At 46.3% G+C, this 16,190-nt stretch overlaps 1 protein-coding gene across 1 annotated transcript in view; it reads right to left on the bottom strand.

The window, feature by feature from the left end:
* The window catches only part of DSCAML1 (DS cell adhesion molecule like 1), a 489,982-nt gene extending 476,154 nt beyond the window's left edge, over positions 1-13,828 (bottom strand). The window contains exon 1 of the mRNA XM_074304150.1: positions 13,656-13,828. Within this exon, the coding sequence (XP_074160251.1) occupies positions 13,656-13,701 (46 nt within the window). The 5' untranslated portion in view covers positions 13,702-13,828. The remainder of the gene's footprint in view (positions 1-13,655) is intronic.
* Positions 13,829-16,190: the final 2,362 nt, after the last annotated feature.

Below are 16,190 nucleotides of genomic sequence, written 5' to 3'. Positions count from 1 at the left end.
GGGATTCCCAGGAATCTACACAATATACTTTGAGAAACCTTTAACCTTGACCAACTCTTTCACTTTACAGGTATGGAAGGTGATGCTCATATAGAATGACCTCCTTGGGGTCACAAAAAGAATAAATAAGTATCAGAGCTGAGCTTCACCAAAAAAAAAAAAATTGTCTAGCTCCAAACCCACGGCTCCTTTTACAACATCACATTCCCTTTCCTGTATCACTATAATAAGTCATTCACTACCTACCCCTCCTCTATTCAACAAGCATTTATTGAACATCTATTCTAGAGCAGACAGGCTAATCATTAACCCAACAAATAGCCAAGCTAGGCTCCTTCCAATGAGCCACGATGGGAAGAAACCACTAAGTACATAGATAAATAAATGCAAAATATACGTAAAATAAAATAAAAACTAATTGAGACGGACAATGCTAACCATTACAAGGATCATAATAAGCCTCATGGGAGAAGTGTCACTGAGCCTTAAAGAAAGCTAGGAAGTGGATGAAAAAGTGTATTCCAAGCATGGGGAATACATGAGGATATAGAGGAAGGCAAAAGAATGCTAAATTCCAGTTAGCCAATGTGTCAGAAATGAGGGTACATGAAGATGGATAATGTCCAATGAGCCAGACCATGAAGAGTTTTCAGTTAGACAAACAGCAGAATTTGTATTTTGTGATGGGTAGCCATTACAGTTTCTTGAGGAGAGAAATTATACTTTGGGAAGATTATTTTGGCAGCAGTATGGGGGATTGACATTTGTCTGGATGTTCTTGATGTTGAGTGTTAGAATAGTCAAATTCTGGTCTTTTTGAAATTCCAATAACCACTGAACAGAACAGGTTTCTCCTCCATCTCTCCTTGAAAAGAAGCCCTAATTTATAGACCAAATCTCCAGGTTAGAAAACTGCTTCTCCTTAATCCCAGTCTTTTTCCCATCAGTTCTTCTCCCCTATGCAGACAGAATCAGGCAAATTTAAAGAGAGAAAGGAAAGGAGTGAGAAAATACCTCATAAATAAAAAGAGAGACATTCAGATTTACCAGTAAAGCTGCTTCTGGTCAAAGGGGAAAATGGATTTTTAATAGAAAATGGAAGTTATGGGATTGGTTGTTATGTGACAGACGTGCAGAGTTAAAGACATTTAATCTTTCACCATTTAACACTGAGCATCATCCAAATGCTGTGTTTCATAAAAAAAAAAAAAAAACCCTAGCTTCCAAATCACTGAGAGATTAAAAATGTAGAAATAGCACAGCAATATTTTTAAACCAGAAATCACCCCCAGGCATCTGGGCTGCTGCTCCCAGGGTCATTGCTCCTTGAAATCTATCTACAGCCCCCAACGTTCACTCACCCTCCCATGTCACAGCACCTAGATTAGAGTGGAGAAGAACAAAAAGAACGGGATGCTTGTGTCTGGAAAATTAGACCCAAAATGTCTCTTCCTCTCCATCCATTCTCTCACTACTCTGGGTCTGATTGCTGCCTCCAAATATCCCTTGCCTTGGCTACTCTTGAGGTGTACTTTGAATAACCCCAGGATCATCTCCAAAATGACTGAAAGTGGCAACAGGACGGGACTAAAATATTAACGTCTCTCCACCCCCACATGGCAGAGAAGCTCTCATCCTTTAGGGATATTTGCTTGCCTTATTCCCTACCAGGATGATGTGCTTGAGCCAGCTCTCTTGACAAAAGAAGAAGGCCTGCTCCAGGGAGGGGGACTACGACAACCTTTAGGAAGAGGTGGAACCAGAACCTGGGAGAACAGGGGATTTTTTAATAGTCATAGTCACTGGAATCTTGAGGAAATGTCATTTATCACATAATGACATCAATTCAGGCAGCAGTGAGGGCTGTCATAATACCAGATTATTTCTTTCCCAAGATTCATTTATTCATTCACGTAAAACAAACTGATTAATTTACTCTGGGAGGACACAAAGCAAAATATAATACTTTCCCTTCCCTCAAGGAGCATATGATCTTTGGGAAGGGAGAAGATGGTGTACAACTGATACAACATGGAAAGCAGATAGAAGGATAAAAAAGCAGGAGAATTCAGAATAAGAGGGTAATACAAGAAATGCAGCCAATTAAGATGGCATTAATGAATGTATGAATGAATTTAATAAAATTCCAGTGGTTTAGTTTAGTTTATATTTATATACTGCCTACTATGTGCCCTTTATATTATATTATGCTAAGTGGTTTACAATTACTACCTAGTTTGATTCCCCACAACAACCTGGGTAAGTAGGTGCTATTATTAATCTAATTGTACAGATGAGTAAACTAAGGCAAATAAAGTTAAGTCATTTGCCCAATGTTTTACAGTTAATAAGCTTCAGATCTGAACCACCTAGCTGCCCCATGAATGAACCACAACAAAATATTTCAGAAAAGCATTTCCTTTTCCAAATCTCCTTGCAAAATAATTGATGAAAGCATGTACTATTGAATTTGGGGTATCTGATGCATTTCCACAACATTTCTTCTCAAGACAGCTTTAATCTCTTCACACTCTACTTGTGAGAGAAGAAGAATTGTCATTTGCATTTTACAGTTGAAGAAACTGAGGTCCATAAAAACTCAGAGTCAAACACCAACCCAAACACAGAACCCAGACCCACGCCTAGCTCATCAGGGACCTTAGCTCCTCCCCTGGAAAATCTCTTCAATTTGTAACATTAGTGTGGTCAAACCTTTGGAAAAACTTTTGGGCTCAGATTTCAGGAGAGAGGAAAAGGAGAGAAGTTCCTGCCTAGACATTTGCCAAAGTCCCATAAAGTTTCTGTTTTTTGTATCGCTACTAAATCAATCTTTCTAGAACACAGATCTGGACATATCATTTTTCTAATCAAAACTCTTCAGCAACTCCTGCTTATGGGATCAAACTCAAACCTTTTAATTCAGCAATGAAGGCCCTCCATAATTCAACTTGGGATTTATCTCAAACTCCTTCCTTCCACAAATGCCACAGTCCCTTATATAGCCAGTATTTTCACATTGTTCCACAAGTCTAGAATTTCTTCCTGTCATTTCCCACACTCTTAACCTCCAATTATTTAAATTTTCATCCTTCAAAATCCATCTTATATATCTCTCCCTGAAGTTTTTTTTCTGATTTCCTCAGTCAGAAATTGTTTTTTTCCTTAGATCTCACATACAATTGTGTCTATCACATACAATTTATCATATTTTATCCTGCATTATAGGTGTTGCATAGTTATTCCTTCCCTTTGTATCATATCAATCCTACTCCTTCCAGTATTACTCTACATGGTAGATTCTACTATCTTAATTATCTTTATCCTTCTTCTGTGACTAACACAATCCTCTGGACAATCCTCCCTTACTAAGTGAAAGAAGTGAATGGCAATTTCCCCAGATTCAGCTAGGGACTTAATCAATGGTTGGTTAGTGAATGAATGAATGAATGAATGAATGAAACATTCACTTGGTAGTCTGTGGAAGAACCTACACTGTTTGCCCTTAAAATTAGAAGGACCGTCCTCCTTCAGCATCCTCAGACAGAGGAACAGCTCTTTCCTTCTGGGAAAGTCCTTTCAGATGAAGATCCAGACTCAGACTCTGGCTCTGAGCACCAGGAGTCTCAGAATCCTTTGTTTTCTTCCATCACTGCCATCTTACACTCTATACCCCTCCCTCATTTTAAAGAGATGGAAAACTCAGCTCTAAAGAAGGATTTACTAGAGGTCACACAGCTAGAGATGCTCAGACTAGAACCCACATCTCCTAATGATAACATGCAGGATTGTTCCACCACATTACCCCTGACTTTTCTGTGCAAGAAGGAAAGAGGAGAGAATGAACAGAGCCTTAGGGTAGCCATGAGGACTTATTAAGTTTTTGGAAATTATAGTAATTATATCTCATTCTTCATATAAATAAATAATGCTCAATAGGTTTGATGTCGATTTCACACACACACACACACACACACACTCACACCCCTCCCCTTCAAGATCAGTTTTATCTGAATATGACTACTTGGGGAATATTTGAATAATTTTGTTCTTAATGAAGATGGTGACCTTGGAGGCTGTCGGAGTAAATGACATCTTGTGGAGGCTGGGTGAGCATGGAGAGATGAGGAGATAAGCAGCTGAGAGGCAATGGGTGGTACCCAAGGCAAAAGCCAGATCTCTTAAGCAGCCAGGCAAACAGCTGTTAAATAAGGCTTGTCGGCTGTACCCACACCCTATGGGAGGGCACATCAACCATCCCTGATAATGTAAAATATTTTACCCTTTATGTCAAGTGCTACTCCCACAAAACAGCTTTGAGGATGATTCCTTTAGGAATCAGGCTATCGGGCAATTGAGATATGTCCAGAGGCTCCCAAAGGTGACCTGGAACAAGTAATTATCCAGGGTACTCTATTGCTACAGGTTACCCTAAAAAATTAGGTCCATCCTGGCAATGGAGAGGAGTATCCAAAGAATCCTAAAGCCTTAAGGACTTGTGAAAGATCTCATCAATTATTGGCAAAATGTCAGAAATGGGAAGGGACCTAGGAAATCAATTTTGATGAAAATTTGAATAGGTATAAATGGCTAATAAATGATTATCTAATCTATGTATCAATGACTGTGACAATAATAAACAATGATAAGTAAGAAATAATAGGCAAACACCATTGGATTTTTCTAATATTACTAAAAGTGGTTTTCCTCTGTATGGAGTCTTATGAAATGACTAAGGTTTAAGACTGGAATCAAAAGCTCCTCCATAACCAACATACAGATGAACTCAGTTAATACTACGTTAAAAACAAACAAACAAACAAAAAACATCAAAACTAATGGCTGAAACATGTGGATCCATTTGTGGAATTCAAATTTATTATTCCCATTCAGGACAAGGTCATTGCTTAATGGAAATTACAGAAGGATTATCTTTAAGAAATCCAGATTTAGGGACCAGTATAAAAAATTATCCAAGTAAATGGTCCTCCTGAATTCAGGGCTGGTGCTCTATCCACTATGCCACCTAGCTGCCCCTCCAAGTAAATGGTAGAAACAGTGCAACATATCACTGACAGCTGTAAAAAGTCATCACTTATCAAATGTCTAAGCAAGACATAGCCTGGTAGTTAGAATTGTACATCTGAAACTCACCATATTCTGTGTGAACTGATAGATGATTAATCCCCATACTACAAATTCAGACCTCAAAATATTCTGGAGAACTCAACCAATAAACTGTATTGGACAATTTAAATGAGATGATATGCTTATTTTGAAATCTTAGATTTTTGTGTCTTTTCATCTTTGTATCTGGTAATTTTCTTTGGTAAAAGAAGAACACAGACCAATATATACCTCACAAATCTATCTTGCTGCCATTGGTAGAGTTCTCAGATATTTGTATAATAATCTTTTTATTACCAACCTAGAAGCAGCCCTAAAATATCTTTTCAAGACTAATGGCTAATAGATGTTCCTAAAAACCATTCAAGAAATGGCATTAGAAGGGCAGTGTGGATAAGCACTGTTCAGAGGTAGATGGCCCAATTTCTTTATCTGCAAAATCAAGGGATTAGACAAAATTCCCACAAAAGTTCTAATAGTCTATAGAAATAAATTACTTTTCCTTCCCCTTCCATTCCCAGTTGGTACCCAGAGAACAGGATAACCAAATTGAGGGCCTGTGTTATCTAGACAGCAACTCTACAGCCATGCAATCCTTTCATCAACTCTCTAATATTATTTATAAGGTGTCTCTGTGCTTCCTGACTGCCTATTAGGAAAGAACTAGAATTGGAATTTATAGATGCTGTACCATGCAGTGACAAGAGAACTAGACTTAGCCTTAAAAGACCTGAGACTGAGCTTAGGATACAGGACTCACTAGCTACATGTCACTTAATCTTTAATCTGCAAAATGTGGTTAGTTACAGTTGCATTTATATAATAGCTGTACCTAATAGGGTAGTTGTGAGAAAAGTACTTTATAAACTCTACAATTCTTTACAAAGGGGAATAATTTTTTTTCTTTAATAAAATCTGTGGTCTTCCTGGCGAAGGGAACTTGAAGTGAGGAAATGCTATCCTTGGAATGATCTAAAACAAGATTTAAACTTAAATCTCTCTCATTCTTCATTGCATTATCTTTCCTACCTCACAAGGTTACTTGGAGAATCAAATGAGATCATGCATATATGCTTTGTAAACTACAGAGAACTATGCAAATGTATTATCTGATGCCATATGAACTGATCCCTTCACTGTGGTCCCTGACACCAAATTGCTGTGAGGTGAACCTGGGCTCTCAGAGGCTAAACCAGTGGAGATAAAGCTCTGCCAGGTCGTACCAAGTGGGAACAGAAAAGTGATTTATCATGCAAGGGTTCCAAGAGGCACATATTAAGGGCTGGACAATGGAAAATGATGACATTTTTAACCATATCAACTCATGAAACACCTACCAAGGTACAGAGAGTGTTGAATTCTGTGCCAGGGGAGAGTTTCCACATCTATGAGGTCACAGATCCCTGAAATCCTAGAATAAATATGAACTTCTCACCAGTGTTATAAGTATCTTCATTTTCAGGGCAGCCAGATATGCAACAGACAGGATGCTGAGCCTGATCAGGACAATCTAAATTCAATCTGCCTCAGACACTTCCTAGCTGTGTGACCCTCTGTCTGCCTCAGTTTCCACCTGTAAAATGGGGAACATAATATCAACTACCTCCTAGGATTGTTGTAAGAATAAGATGAGATAATATTTTAGAGCACTGAGCCAAGCAGATTAAATGCTTGTTTTCTTCCTTCTTTTCTTTCAGTGTTTCAAGGTCTAAGTAGACCAACATGCCACAGAAATGAATATACCTTGACACTGAGGAGCTGGGGACCTGAGTTTAAAGCAGCCCTCAGTCACTGCTAGCTGTGTGACCCTGGACAAGTCACTTAACCCTTTTTGCTCCAGTTTCCTCAACTGTAGAATGAGGCTGGAGAAGGAAACTGCAAAACATTCCAGTGTCTCTCCCAAGAAAACCCCAAATGGGGACAGAGAGACTGAAATGACTGAACAGCAACAATCATCTATTTACCTATTTATATCTATATCTATGGATTGAAAGCAAAGAATCCTTTCTCCATGAATACACACACACACATGCCCTGCCTAGATATACCACATTGCTAGGAATCATCACATCAGGGCAAAAAAAGTTATCAGCAGATCAGGTAATCTTGAGTTTTCTCACAGAAAATATCATGTAGTACTCTTCTGACATCACCTGATCAATGGGAAAAATAGAAACAGATGGAAAATGCCCTCATCTGCCTTACTCATCTTTGGACATTTGGGCGTAGGTCAGATTAGAAACAGAAGATGTGGTCTTGAACCACAATAGAAGAACTGTGGGCTAGAGATAATGAAGTACTTTAATGATTTTAATATTGTTCTATGCAAAAAAAAAAAAATATGGTATATGGTAGGAACGGGGAGAATTGGAAGGAAGAGAGCAGAGTTGACTTGCTATTTTCATGTAGAGAAACTCCTAAGAATCTTGAATATATATATATATATATATATATATATATATATATATATATATATATATATATATATATATTCCCAGTTTTTGTCTTAGGAAAAAATGTCCTGACAGGACAGTAATGGAGGTGTAAGAGGAAGTAGAGATGCACAAACTTCCTATAAGCCTTGAAAATCAGTACCATGGAGATGACATAGAAAGCCTGGTAGCTTGAAGGAATTTTTCTTTTCTACATTGGTGCCCCAGAAGGCCCTAAATAGTGGTTTGCCTTCCTGACCCTGACCCTGTTCTACTTGATCAAGTATTGCTCCTAGACAGTAGTAGGGTTTTATTTTTCCCTCTAGGAAAGTCATTCCCATCTATTCTCTTAGACTTTTAAACCACTAGTATACTGGGAAAAATACATAGCACTCACTGAAGCAAAAGACAAGTTACTTGAGTTCCTCCTATTCCTTAATTTCCTCATCTGTAAAATGGGGTGATCCTTAACCTAACTACCTCATGGGGTTGTTGTAAGGAAGAAATTTTGTAAAATATGCATATAAATATGAGCTATTCTTAGCATCAGTAATTGTGTTGCTGTAGAGTGAGGAAGTGACAAGGTAGAACTCTGCTGGGGGAAGGGAGACACTGAGCTTGGGATTCAGTTCTCAGGACCCTTTCTGACACTTACTTAGGTTTAAAAGCATCACAAAGGGGAAATATCAGCCCAGCTTGTGGAGAAGCCAAAGCTACAGAAAGAAAGGCAGGTCAGATTTGAGGCCATGACTACTCAGTAATCAACTTCCCCTCACTATCAGCAAGTGCTTCTCCATCTATGAACCATAATGATAAACATCAGCTCCTTCTCTTTCCGGGGAATCTGCATGTCTCGACAGATGGCTGATGTTAACACTGGATTCCTACTAACCGGTGCATGCCTCCCCCACTGGTTTCTCTCTTCTCCTTCCTTTTTCTCTACCCCAGAACCTTATCACAGAGATCAGCAAGAGGATGTTGGTCAGTGAGATCTCCTGTTCCTCAGCACTCTTTAACACAGACCTCCACCCCCAATCCTGCATTCTGGTCTCTGGATACACAAGCCCAGAGAGACTGGGGCTGCCCAGTCAAGCAGAGAAATTGGTGCTCTGAGCCTAGAAAACCCCAAAAGAATAGGAGAACCCTGGATTGGGAGCTCTAGACCCTCTAACACTGAAAGAAGGAGAGCTGTTATTGAGCAGTCTCTGTGGCCAAGGAAGGGGTATGGTATTCTGGCTGATCCAGACAAACAGATGTGATGTGGCTCTTTATCTGGGTTAGCTGTGAAAACAATTTACAGAAGCAAATTAATCCACAAACCTGGGCCTGCTCTGGTGCTAGTTCTGGTCCTGGTCCCTTAAGGTTCCTATCTGCCCAGCATAAACCTCACTTGGGTTAAAGAAACTCCCACCTAGAACATTGCCAACCTGTACTCTATTTGCAAAAATCCTGTCTTACCAAAAGAAAGCACACCTGGATAGCTGCCAAGATCCTATCTGCAGACCCACCACACACAACAGAAATCTCTGTCTGTGCCCTCCCATTCCAAACATACTTATACATATTCATAGGATGATAGATTTAGGGCTGGAAACAACCCCAGAGGCCCCTGAATACACACACACACACACACACACACATATTTTACAGGTGACTAAACTGAGGCACAGTAAGATTAAATGACTTGTCTAGGGTCACACAGGTAGTATCTGTTTCAGGCAGGTCTTCCTAAGTCCAGATTTAGCACACCCTATCCACTCTGCCATGGCTCTCATTCCTGTCCCCCTCACACAAGAATTCAAATTGTCCCCAACCCAGCAAGGACAGAAGGGTCATTACAAAAATCCACTATCAGTAAACTACTGAAAGACACTGCTAAGTATGGTCACCTTCCTAGGAAGTAAGAGGCAATGGCCATTAAAAGTTGTCATAGGATTTAAAACTGGAATAGGAAGTGAGAGCAAGAAAATCATTTAGATTGATTCCCTTCAATTGATAAATGAAGAACTGAGGTCAAGTTAGGAAAGGGACTTGTCCATCATCAAACAGATAATGAGGTAGGACAACAAAGATTGAACTCAGATCCAACCCTTTTTTTTGCACTCCTCACTACCTCCACAGCATCCTGGAAAGCATCTGGCCAGTTCACTTTCCTAGTGGGATTACAATCTAAACACTCCTGTTTGTTCCTCATCCTCCCTGCTCTGGTTCAGATCTCCTCTCTTGTTTGTCTAGTGTGCCATTGCTCAGCTAAATTCCCCATTTGTTTGCTGACCAACTGCCTCTCTCCCTGAAGGTAAAGAAATAAGCAGGTAGCCCCAGTCCATCGGGACTTACTCAACTTCAGTTCTGTCTTTGGGTCAACTGCTTACTTGCATTATGTTTCTAATTGAGCTTTCCCATCCTGCTGCAGAAATAGATTAAAGGCAGCTGCCTTTGATGCCCAGAAATATGAAGGGTCTGAAAGGTTTATCGGGCATTAAAGCAATTCCATTTTTCATCGTGTTGTTCCAGTAATGAAGTCCCCGGGTCTTCTCCCTCTGTTCTCCCCCCACTGCTCAATCCCCGATGCTTTCACCCAGCTCAAGAAGTTGCTTTGCTGTTGGGATATTTTAAAAATGTATTCCCCTCACCCCCTTTTTAATTAGACACCACACAGAGCATGGGAGATTTTCTTAATGACCTGACAGAGGCTTTTAATTTGGTCTTCTAGGGAGGAAAAAAAAAACAAAACACGAGCCCCCAGTTCCTGTGGCTTTAGTGGAAAATGAAAAATCAATGCAAAGCATTATTTTGGCTTTTAGAAAACAGAAATTTTAGGGCTGCGGACGGCTGTTATTTTATACTGTAGAAATGCAAATTCACGCAACACAGATGCTGGCACGCTGACTATAGCAACCATCCTAAATGCACTGAAAGCAGAGATGGGCTTCATCCAGATGCCCAAATCTGGGTTTGCCTTTGCAATAATAAGACGTCATTGGATGCTCAATAACCAATTATTAAAATAATTCCCCAGGTTTAGCTTCAGGAAAGGAGATCAACATGTGCTTGGTTTCTAGCAAATAAAATATATTTTGAAGAGAAGAGGATTAACAGAGGTTTTAAATATAGTCAATAACTGCTTTAGTTAACCTGAGGGGCTTACTCACCCCTTCCAATCTCATTTCATTTTCCTTCCTCTTGCTCTGCCTTCTCTCTAGTCTCACAGATGGACATACAAATTATTACAGGAGGATGCCATTTCCTGAAACAGCAGCCTCAAACATTTACATTTTCTCGTCTCCTCTGTGAATGGCAATAAGAGAGACTACACCAAGCCTCGCCTTATCCAGTGCTTCCCCTCATCCCCAAGGTAGAGCAGCCACCAAATCCAGCATGGCGCCTGAGACCCAATTAAGGGCAGAAAGAGAAAGAAAGGCATGGAGCCGAGCATCACTGGTACACAAACGGGGGAGCATCATTCCCAACCGCAATGGTACCAGAGCTGCCACGGAGGGAAGCCCCCATCCAGTCCCCTGATGCCCTCTGGCCCACGGCCCACCCTAGAAACTTCATCCCTAAGTTAGAGGCAATCTCTCCTCTGGATATTGTGCCTTCTGGCCTTCTCTCCCTCCTCCCCCTATCAAGTAGCTAGGGCTTCATTTATTAATGCAGATTTTTCCTGGAGGGGAAAGGGGAAGGCAAGTCTTTAACCTGAAGCTGAAGTTCCTGCTGCCCTGGTCCCAAAGGCGGGGGTCCAGGCAAGGGAGTATCTGCAAAGTAAAGGAGGCAAAGGGGCTGGGGAACAAAGCTAGGGAGTGTGGCAGGCTGCCTTAGGAGGATGGGGACTCTGCCCGACAAGCCAGAGGCTAGGAAGGAAAGTAGCGCTTTAAAAAGGGAAGGAAAAGAGAGGAAAGAGGGAGACAGAGAAGATGAGGGAGAGAGGGGGAGAGAGAAAGAGAGAGAGAGAGAGAGAGAGAGAGAGAGAGAGAGAGAGAGAGAGAGAGAGAGAGAGAGAGAGAGAGAGAGAGAGAGAGAGAGAGAGAGACTCAGAGACAGAGAGAGACACAGAGACAGAGAGACAGAGACAGACAGAGACAAAGAGAGAGAGAGACAGAGAAAGACAGAGATAGACACACACAGAGACAGAGAGAGACAGAGAGAAGGGGGAGAGAGAGAGAAGGGAGAGAGAGGGGGAGAGAGAGAGAGAAGGGAGAGAAAGACAGACAGAGAGAGAGACAGAGAGAGAGAGAGAGAGTCTCAGAGAGAGGGAGAGCTGCCGCTCCTCACCTTATGTATTTTTAATATTAATGTAATTAAAGCTAGAGCTTGAGCAAGCCTGTGGGGGCGGAGGAAGGCAATAGGAGCCAAAGGGAGAGCGGAAGGAGCGGACTGGGGTGGGCTGGAAGGGGGAGAGAGGAAGGCTGCCTTTTTAATCCGCCCAGGGAGAGGGGAATGGCCAGACTTTGGCCCCGCGGTGGGAACGGGGTTTGTGCCGCTCTGGGTTAGGCCTTGCCGGTTACCGGCCCCCCACTGCCCATCCACCTGCAAGTAAACTCCGCAACTTAGCGTGCTCCCCGGCCTCTGGACCGCCCCCCCCCTCCTCGCCAGGCTACGCGGGAAGCGCTTCGTAGCCTCGGGCAGGCTGGGCCGGGAGCGGCCGGGCGCGAGAGCTCCGTCTCCCCTCTCCATCCCCACAGCCACGAGAGCATTGTACTCCTCTCCTCCCCGCCTCCTCCCTCCGTGTATCCCAGCCCCCTGAGTCTGAGTCGGGGCGAGTCGCACCAGCAGGGGCGGGGCTGGGGTCCCTCGGGGGAGCTGCGGGGAGCTCCTGGGCGTCTGGCACCCACCGGAGGGAGAGTCCCCGTCCTGGCGGCCGGAGCCAGCGGCGCGGAGCGCCCGGGAGGGCGGGAGAAGGAGAAAAGTTGGAGGCGGCAGGTTGGACAGGTGGACCCGTGTGTGATGGTGCGCGCGTTTGTGTGTGTGTGTGTGCGTGTGTGTGTGTGTGTGTGTGTGTGTGTGTGTGTGTGTGTGCACGCGCGCTGTAAGCGCGTATTAAAGAGGGCAAGGGCTGCGGAGTTCAGCCGTCCAGCCTTCCAGACTCTCCTGCCGCCCTCATCCCAAGCGCGAGAGGAGGAGCTCGGGGAACTCGGGGCCACCCTGACTCCGCAGCGCTGCGCCCAGGTGTCTCGGGGAGCGCGCCCCTGCCCCCGCGGGTCCCCGCTCGCTCCCGGAGCAGGTGTGAAGGGCCCGAGCTGCAGGTCTGGACATGCCGGACACCTGACTCCACCCCTAGCAACCCCTGCGGGGGGAGGGGAGATGGTCCCTGGGCCCCCGGGGCTGGGATCGCGGTCCCTAGCGAAGCCGCTCCCCGCGGCTCAGAGAACCTCCGACCACGGGCGGCTTTCTCCCCGCGGGGCAGGCGGAGGCTCGGGGGACGCTGAGAGCCCCACTGACGCGGGGGGAGGAGTCCGGGTCCGAGAGACCAGACCACGGTGCGGGAAACAAACTTACAAGTGAGGCGCCCTCCCCTCTCCCGCAGAGCCCCGAGGGGAGGGAGAGCGGCGAGTCCGGCCCGGAGAGCGCCCCCCCCTCCATGTGTCAAGAGGGAGAAGGGTGGGATAAACCTGCGGGAAGCAGGGGCTGATCCCGCCGGGCTGATGCCCCTGGGAATCCACCTACGGGTCCCAAGGCAAGTGACCCGCTGGAGCTGAGGTGGAGGGAGGGGGCGGGGCAGGAGGGCGCGAGACCGCCGTGTTCCGGGGCAGAACTCGGGAGGCAGTGATCCTGGGCCGAAGTGCTTCCCTTCTTTTTCTCTCCTCTTCCCTCTCCTCCCTTCTCTTCCTTCCACACTCCCTCCCCCTCCCCACCAGCGGCAGCTAGCGGGGAAACAGAGCGAACCCGAGGGAGAGACGGCTGGGGGAGGCGGGACTCGTCCCCAGCCTCCCGTCCCGATTCCGGGCCCCTCTAGCAGAGGAACGGGGCGGCCCCCGCGTGCCGGCGGGGACAGTGCGAGCCGCGGTCCCCAAAGTCCGGCTCGGACGAGCTGTGCACCCGAGTCTCTTCTGTGCTCTCCTCCCCCGCCCCCATTCCCCTCCCCTCCCGAGCAGGGCTCACCTTTGTGTAAAGAGTCCAGGAGCAGGAGGAAAGTTACCAGCCACATGCCATAAAGAGCCCCTATTCTCCCGGGGAGGTGGTCCTACGGCCGGCCGTGCAGCAGCGCCTCTCCCCCGCTGTAGCGCGCTCCCTGCCGCCCGCACTCCGCGCCCCGCTCCGCTCTCGCTGCTCCACAGCCCAGCTCTCGGCGGCTCCTCCCTCCTCCGCTCCCCAGCTCCTGTCATCGCCAGGGCTGGGCCGGGCTGCCGCTCTCCCCGCCCCCGCCGCCACCCCCCACCCCGGCGGCACCCTGTGTGGGGAGCACGGCGGCGAGCTCCGAGCCCATATGGCCCCCCGCCCCGAGGCAGGAGAGGGGGGAGGCGCTGCGGGCTGGGGAGCCGGACGGCGCGTCCCCGCCGGGTCCCGTCTCCTTTCACCTGGAGCCGGGAGGCCGGAGGGAGGGGGAAGGGGACCTCTGCCTCGGGGGTTGTAGAACACACCATCCACGTCCATGCGTGTGTTCTGTGTTTGCCACCGGCACGCGAGGCCCGCAGAAAGACCCAGAACATTGGCTCTCCGCCTCACTCGGGACCTTGGGTCAGAGCATCCCTCTCCTCTGACCTCAGGTTAGCTTCTCTTCCGTGTTCTACCCTGGGCCACGCTGAACACAGTTCGAGGTAGACTCAGGGTACCTGCACGGCTGACTGGGACACTCGGGCCCGCTTCCCCCGCGAGGTCACCGCCGCAGCACTTCCTACCGAACGGGAGGGCGTGGGGACGCCACGGCGGTGAGGGCCACCCCTGAGTGCTCCCTGACGCCAGAATCAGTGAAATTCGGCCCAAACCCCGAGACCGAAATCACGAACCTTCTCCCCACATCCACTTTCCCGCGTCCATCTCTTCTTCCCCCACCCCGCCAACTCCCAGCCCGGGGCAGCCGCCCACCGGGATCCCAAGTCCGTCTGGACCAGGCCCGTGGGATGGAGGGTGGGCGGGGCCCACAAGGACACCTGCATCTCCTCCGGGTCTCGTACCTTCTCCGCAGGACTAGGAGGGTCCTGATGCCAGGCAGGGGGCATCCTCTCCCTCACCCGGAAAGCCCAGGCTCTTTTTTTTCCCATAGGAAACCTGGGGCTCAGTGTCTTTTGCCCCGAGAGAGAGCGGCCTGCAGAGACTAGACAGTTGTAATTCACCCTCCCGCCCCACCTCCTCTCCGTCCCCATTCTGGGGTTACCGGAGTCTTTTAACCGTCTCCTTCTCCCACGGCAGCGGGGTGCCGCAATTTAGTTCCGTCTTACGGGCAGTTTTAGATGAATTTCTTCCCCTCCCCCTTCTGCTCCCAGCTCCACCACCTAGTTCTCCTGATATTTTGTCTACACAAGTAAGTGAGAGGATTGGACTCCAAGGCTGTCTAACCACCTCAACCATTGTGAGTGAATTGCACTTGAAAGCACAGGACTCTCTCTGTTATGGAACCAAATAAGTGCATTTACATAATATTTAAATTTTACCCCAAGCCTGGGCACTTGACGTGTCCTAGGCTCATCCTGGCCCCTTTTTACAAGGAGAGCAGGCTGAGAGGAATCCGGTTATTTAAAACTAAGCCTATTGACCCAGTGCACTTAGCCGGGCACTGCCAAAAATAAACCACTAAGCAGGGCAGGATAAAAGTGGGGAGTCACCTGGGGGAGGTGCAGAGCCCAGGCCTTCGGGAAAGGGGAGGGGGTTTTTGTCTCTCCCCTCCCTCCCCACAGCCTAAGAACAGAAGTGCCTCATCCCAAATGCCCCGACTTAACTTCTTCCTCAGCATCCAGACTGCGGGAGTATTCGTACGGGATGCAGAACAGGAGTGTACCTGCGAGGTCCCTTCCTCCAGCCCTTCTCACACAGAGGAGAAAAGTGAGTCCCAGAGAAGTAGCATGACTTCCTTAAGTCCACTCAGCCAGCAAGAAGCTCAGCAAGGGGTGAACTCGTCTGGATTGGAAATCCAGTCTATTTTCACAGCACTGTGCTGACCCTCCGCAGAACCTGCTGGGTGCCTTACGGGTACACGGGGAAGCCCATGGACACCCACAGAAACATCCATGCCCAAATGTAAATAAGTACATTCTCCTATATTTAAGTAAATGAATGTTCCCAGGTAACGATGAACTCACGTTAACCTACACACATGCATAGACACAGAAATAGAGCCATCACGCTGCTATAAACACAAGTAATGCAAGAATATGGGCTTAGTGCCTCAAAAGTCTCCACTATGTGTTTTTAATACTTCTGGGATCTGTGGTTTTTCTTGGGGTGAGTTTTTTCCTATAATTTAGTAAATTATCATCCAGAATTGATGTCCTCCTCAAAATCATTTGCAAACTGGCGATGAGTCTACAAACTTAGCCAGAAAAGTCCTTATATTTCTTACCAGACCTCTACTTGAAGGCTTTCCATCTGAAGATTGTTTCTGTTCCAAAGCTTGGGCTCCGATGCTTGAAAAACACAGGACCATCTCCATCTAGGATGAGGAATTAGAGTAATTGTTAGAGAAGGATGTATTTTAGAAAT

This window comes from Sminthopsis crassicaudata, chromosome 3 (genome assembly GCF_048593235.1).
Source record: "Sminthopsis crassicaudata isolate SCR6 chromosome 3, ASM4859323v1, whole genome shotgun sequence".
NCBI classification, from domain to species: domain Eukaryota; kingdom Metazoa; phylum Chordata; class Mammalia; order Dasyuromorphia; family Dasyuridae; genus Sminthopsis; species Sminthopsis crassicaudata.
Note: the sequence above shows the minus strand (reverse complement) of the source record. Positions and strands in the feature narration are given on the sequence as shown.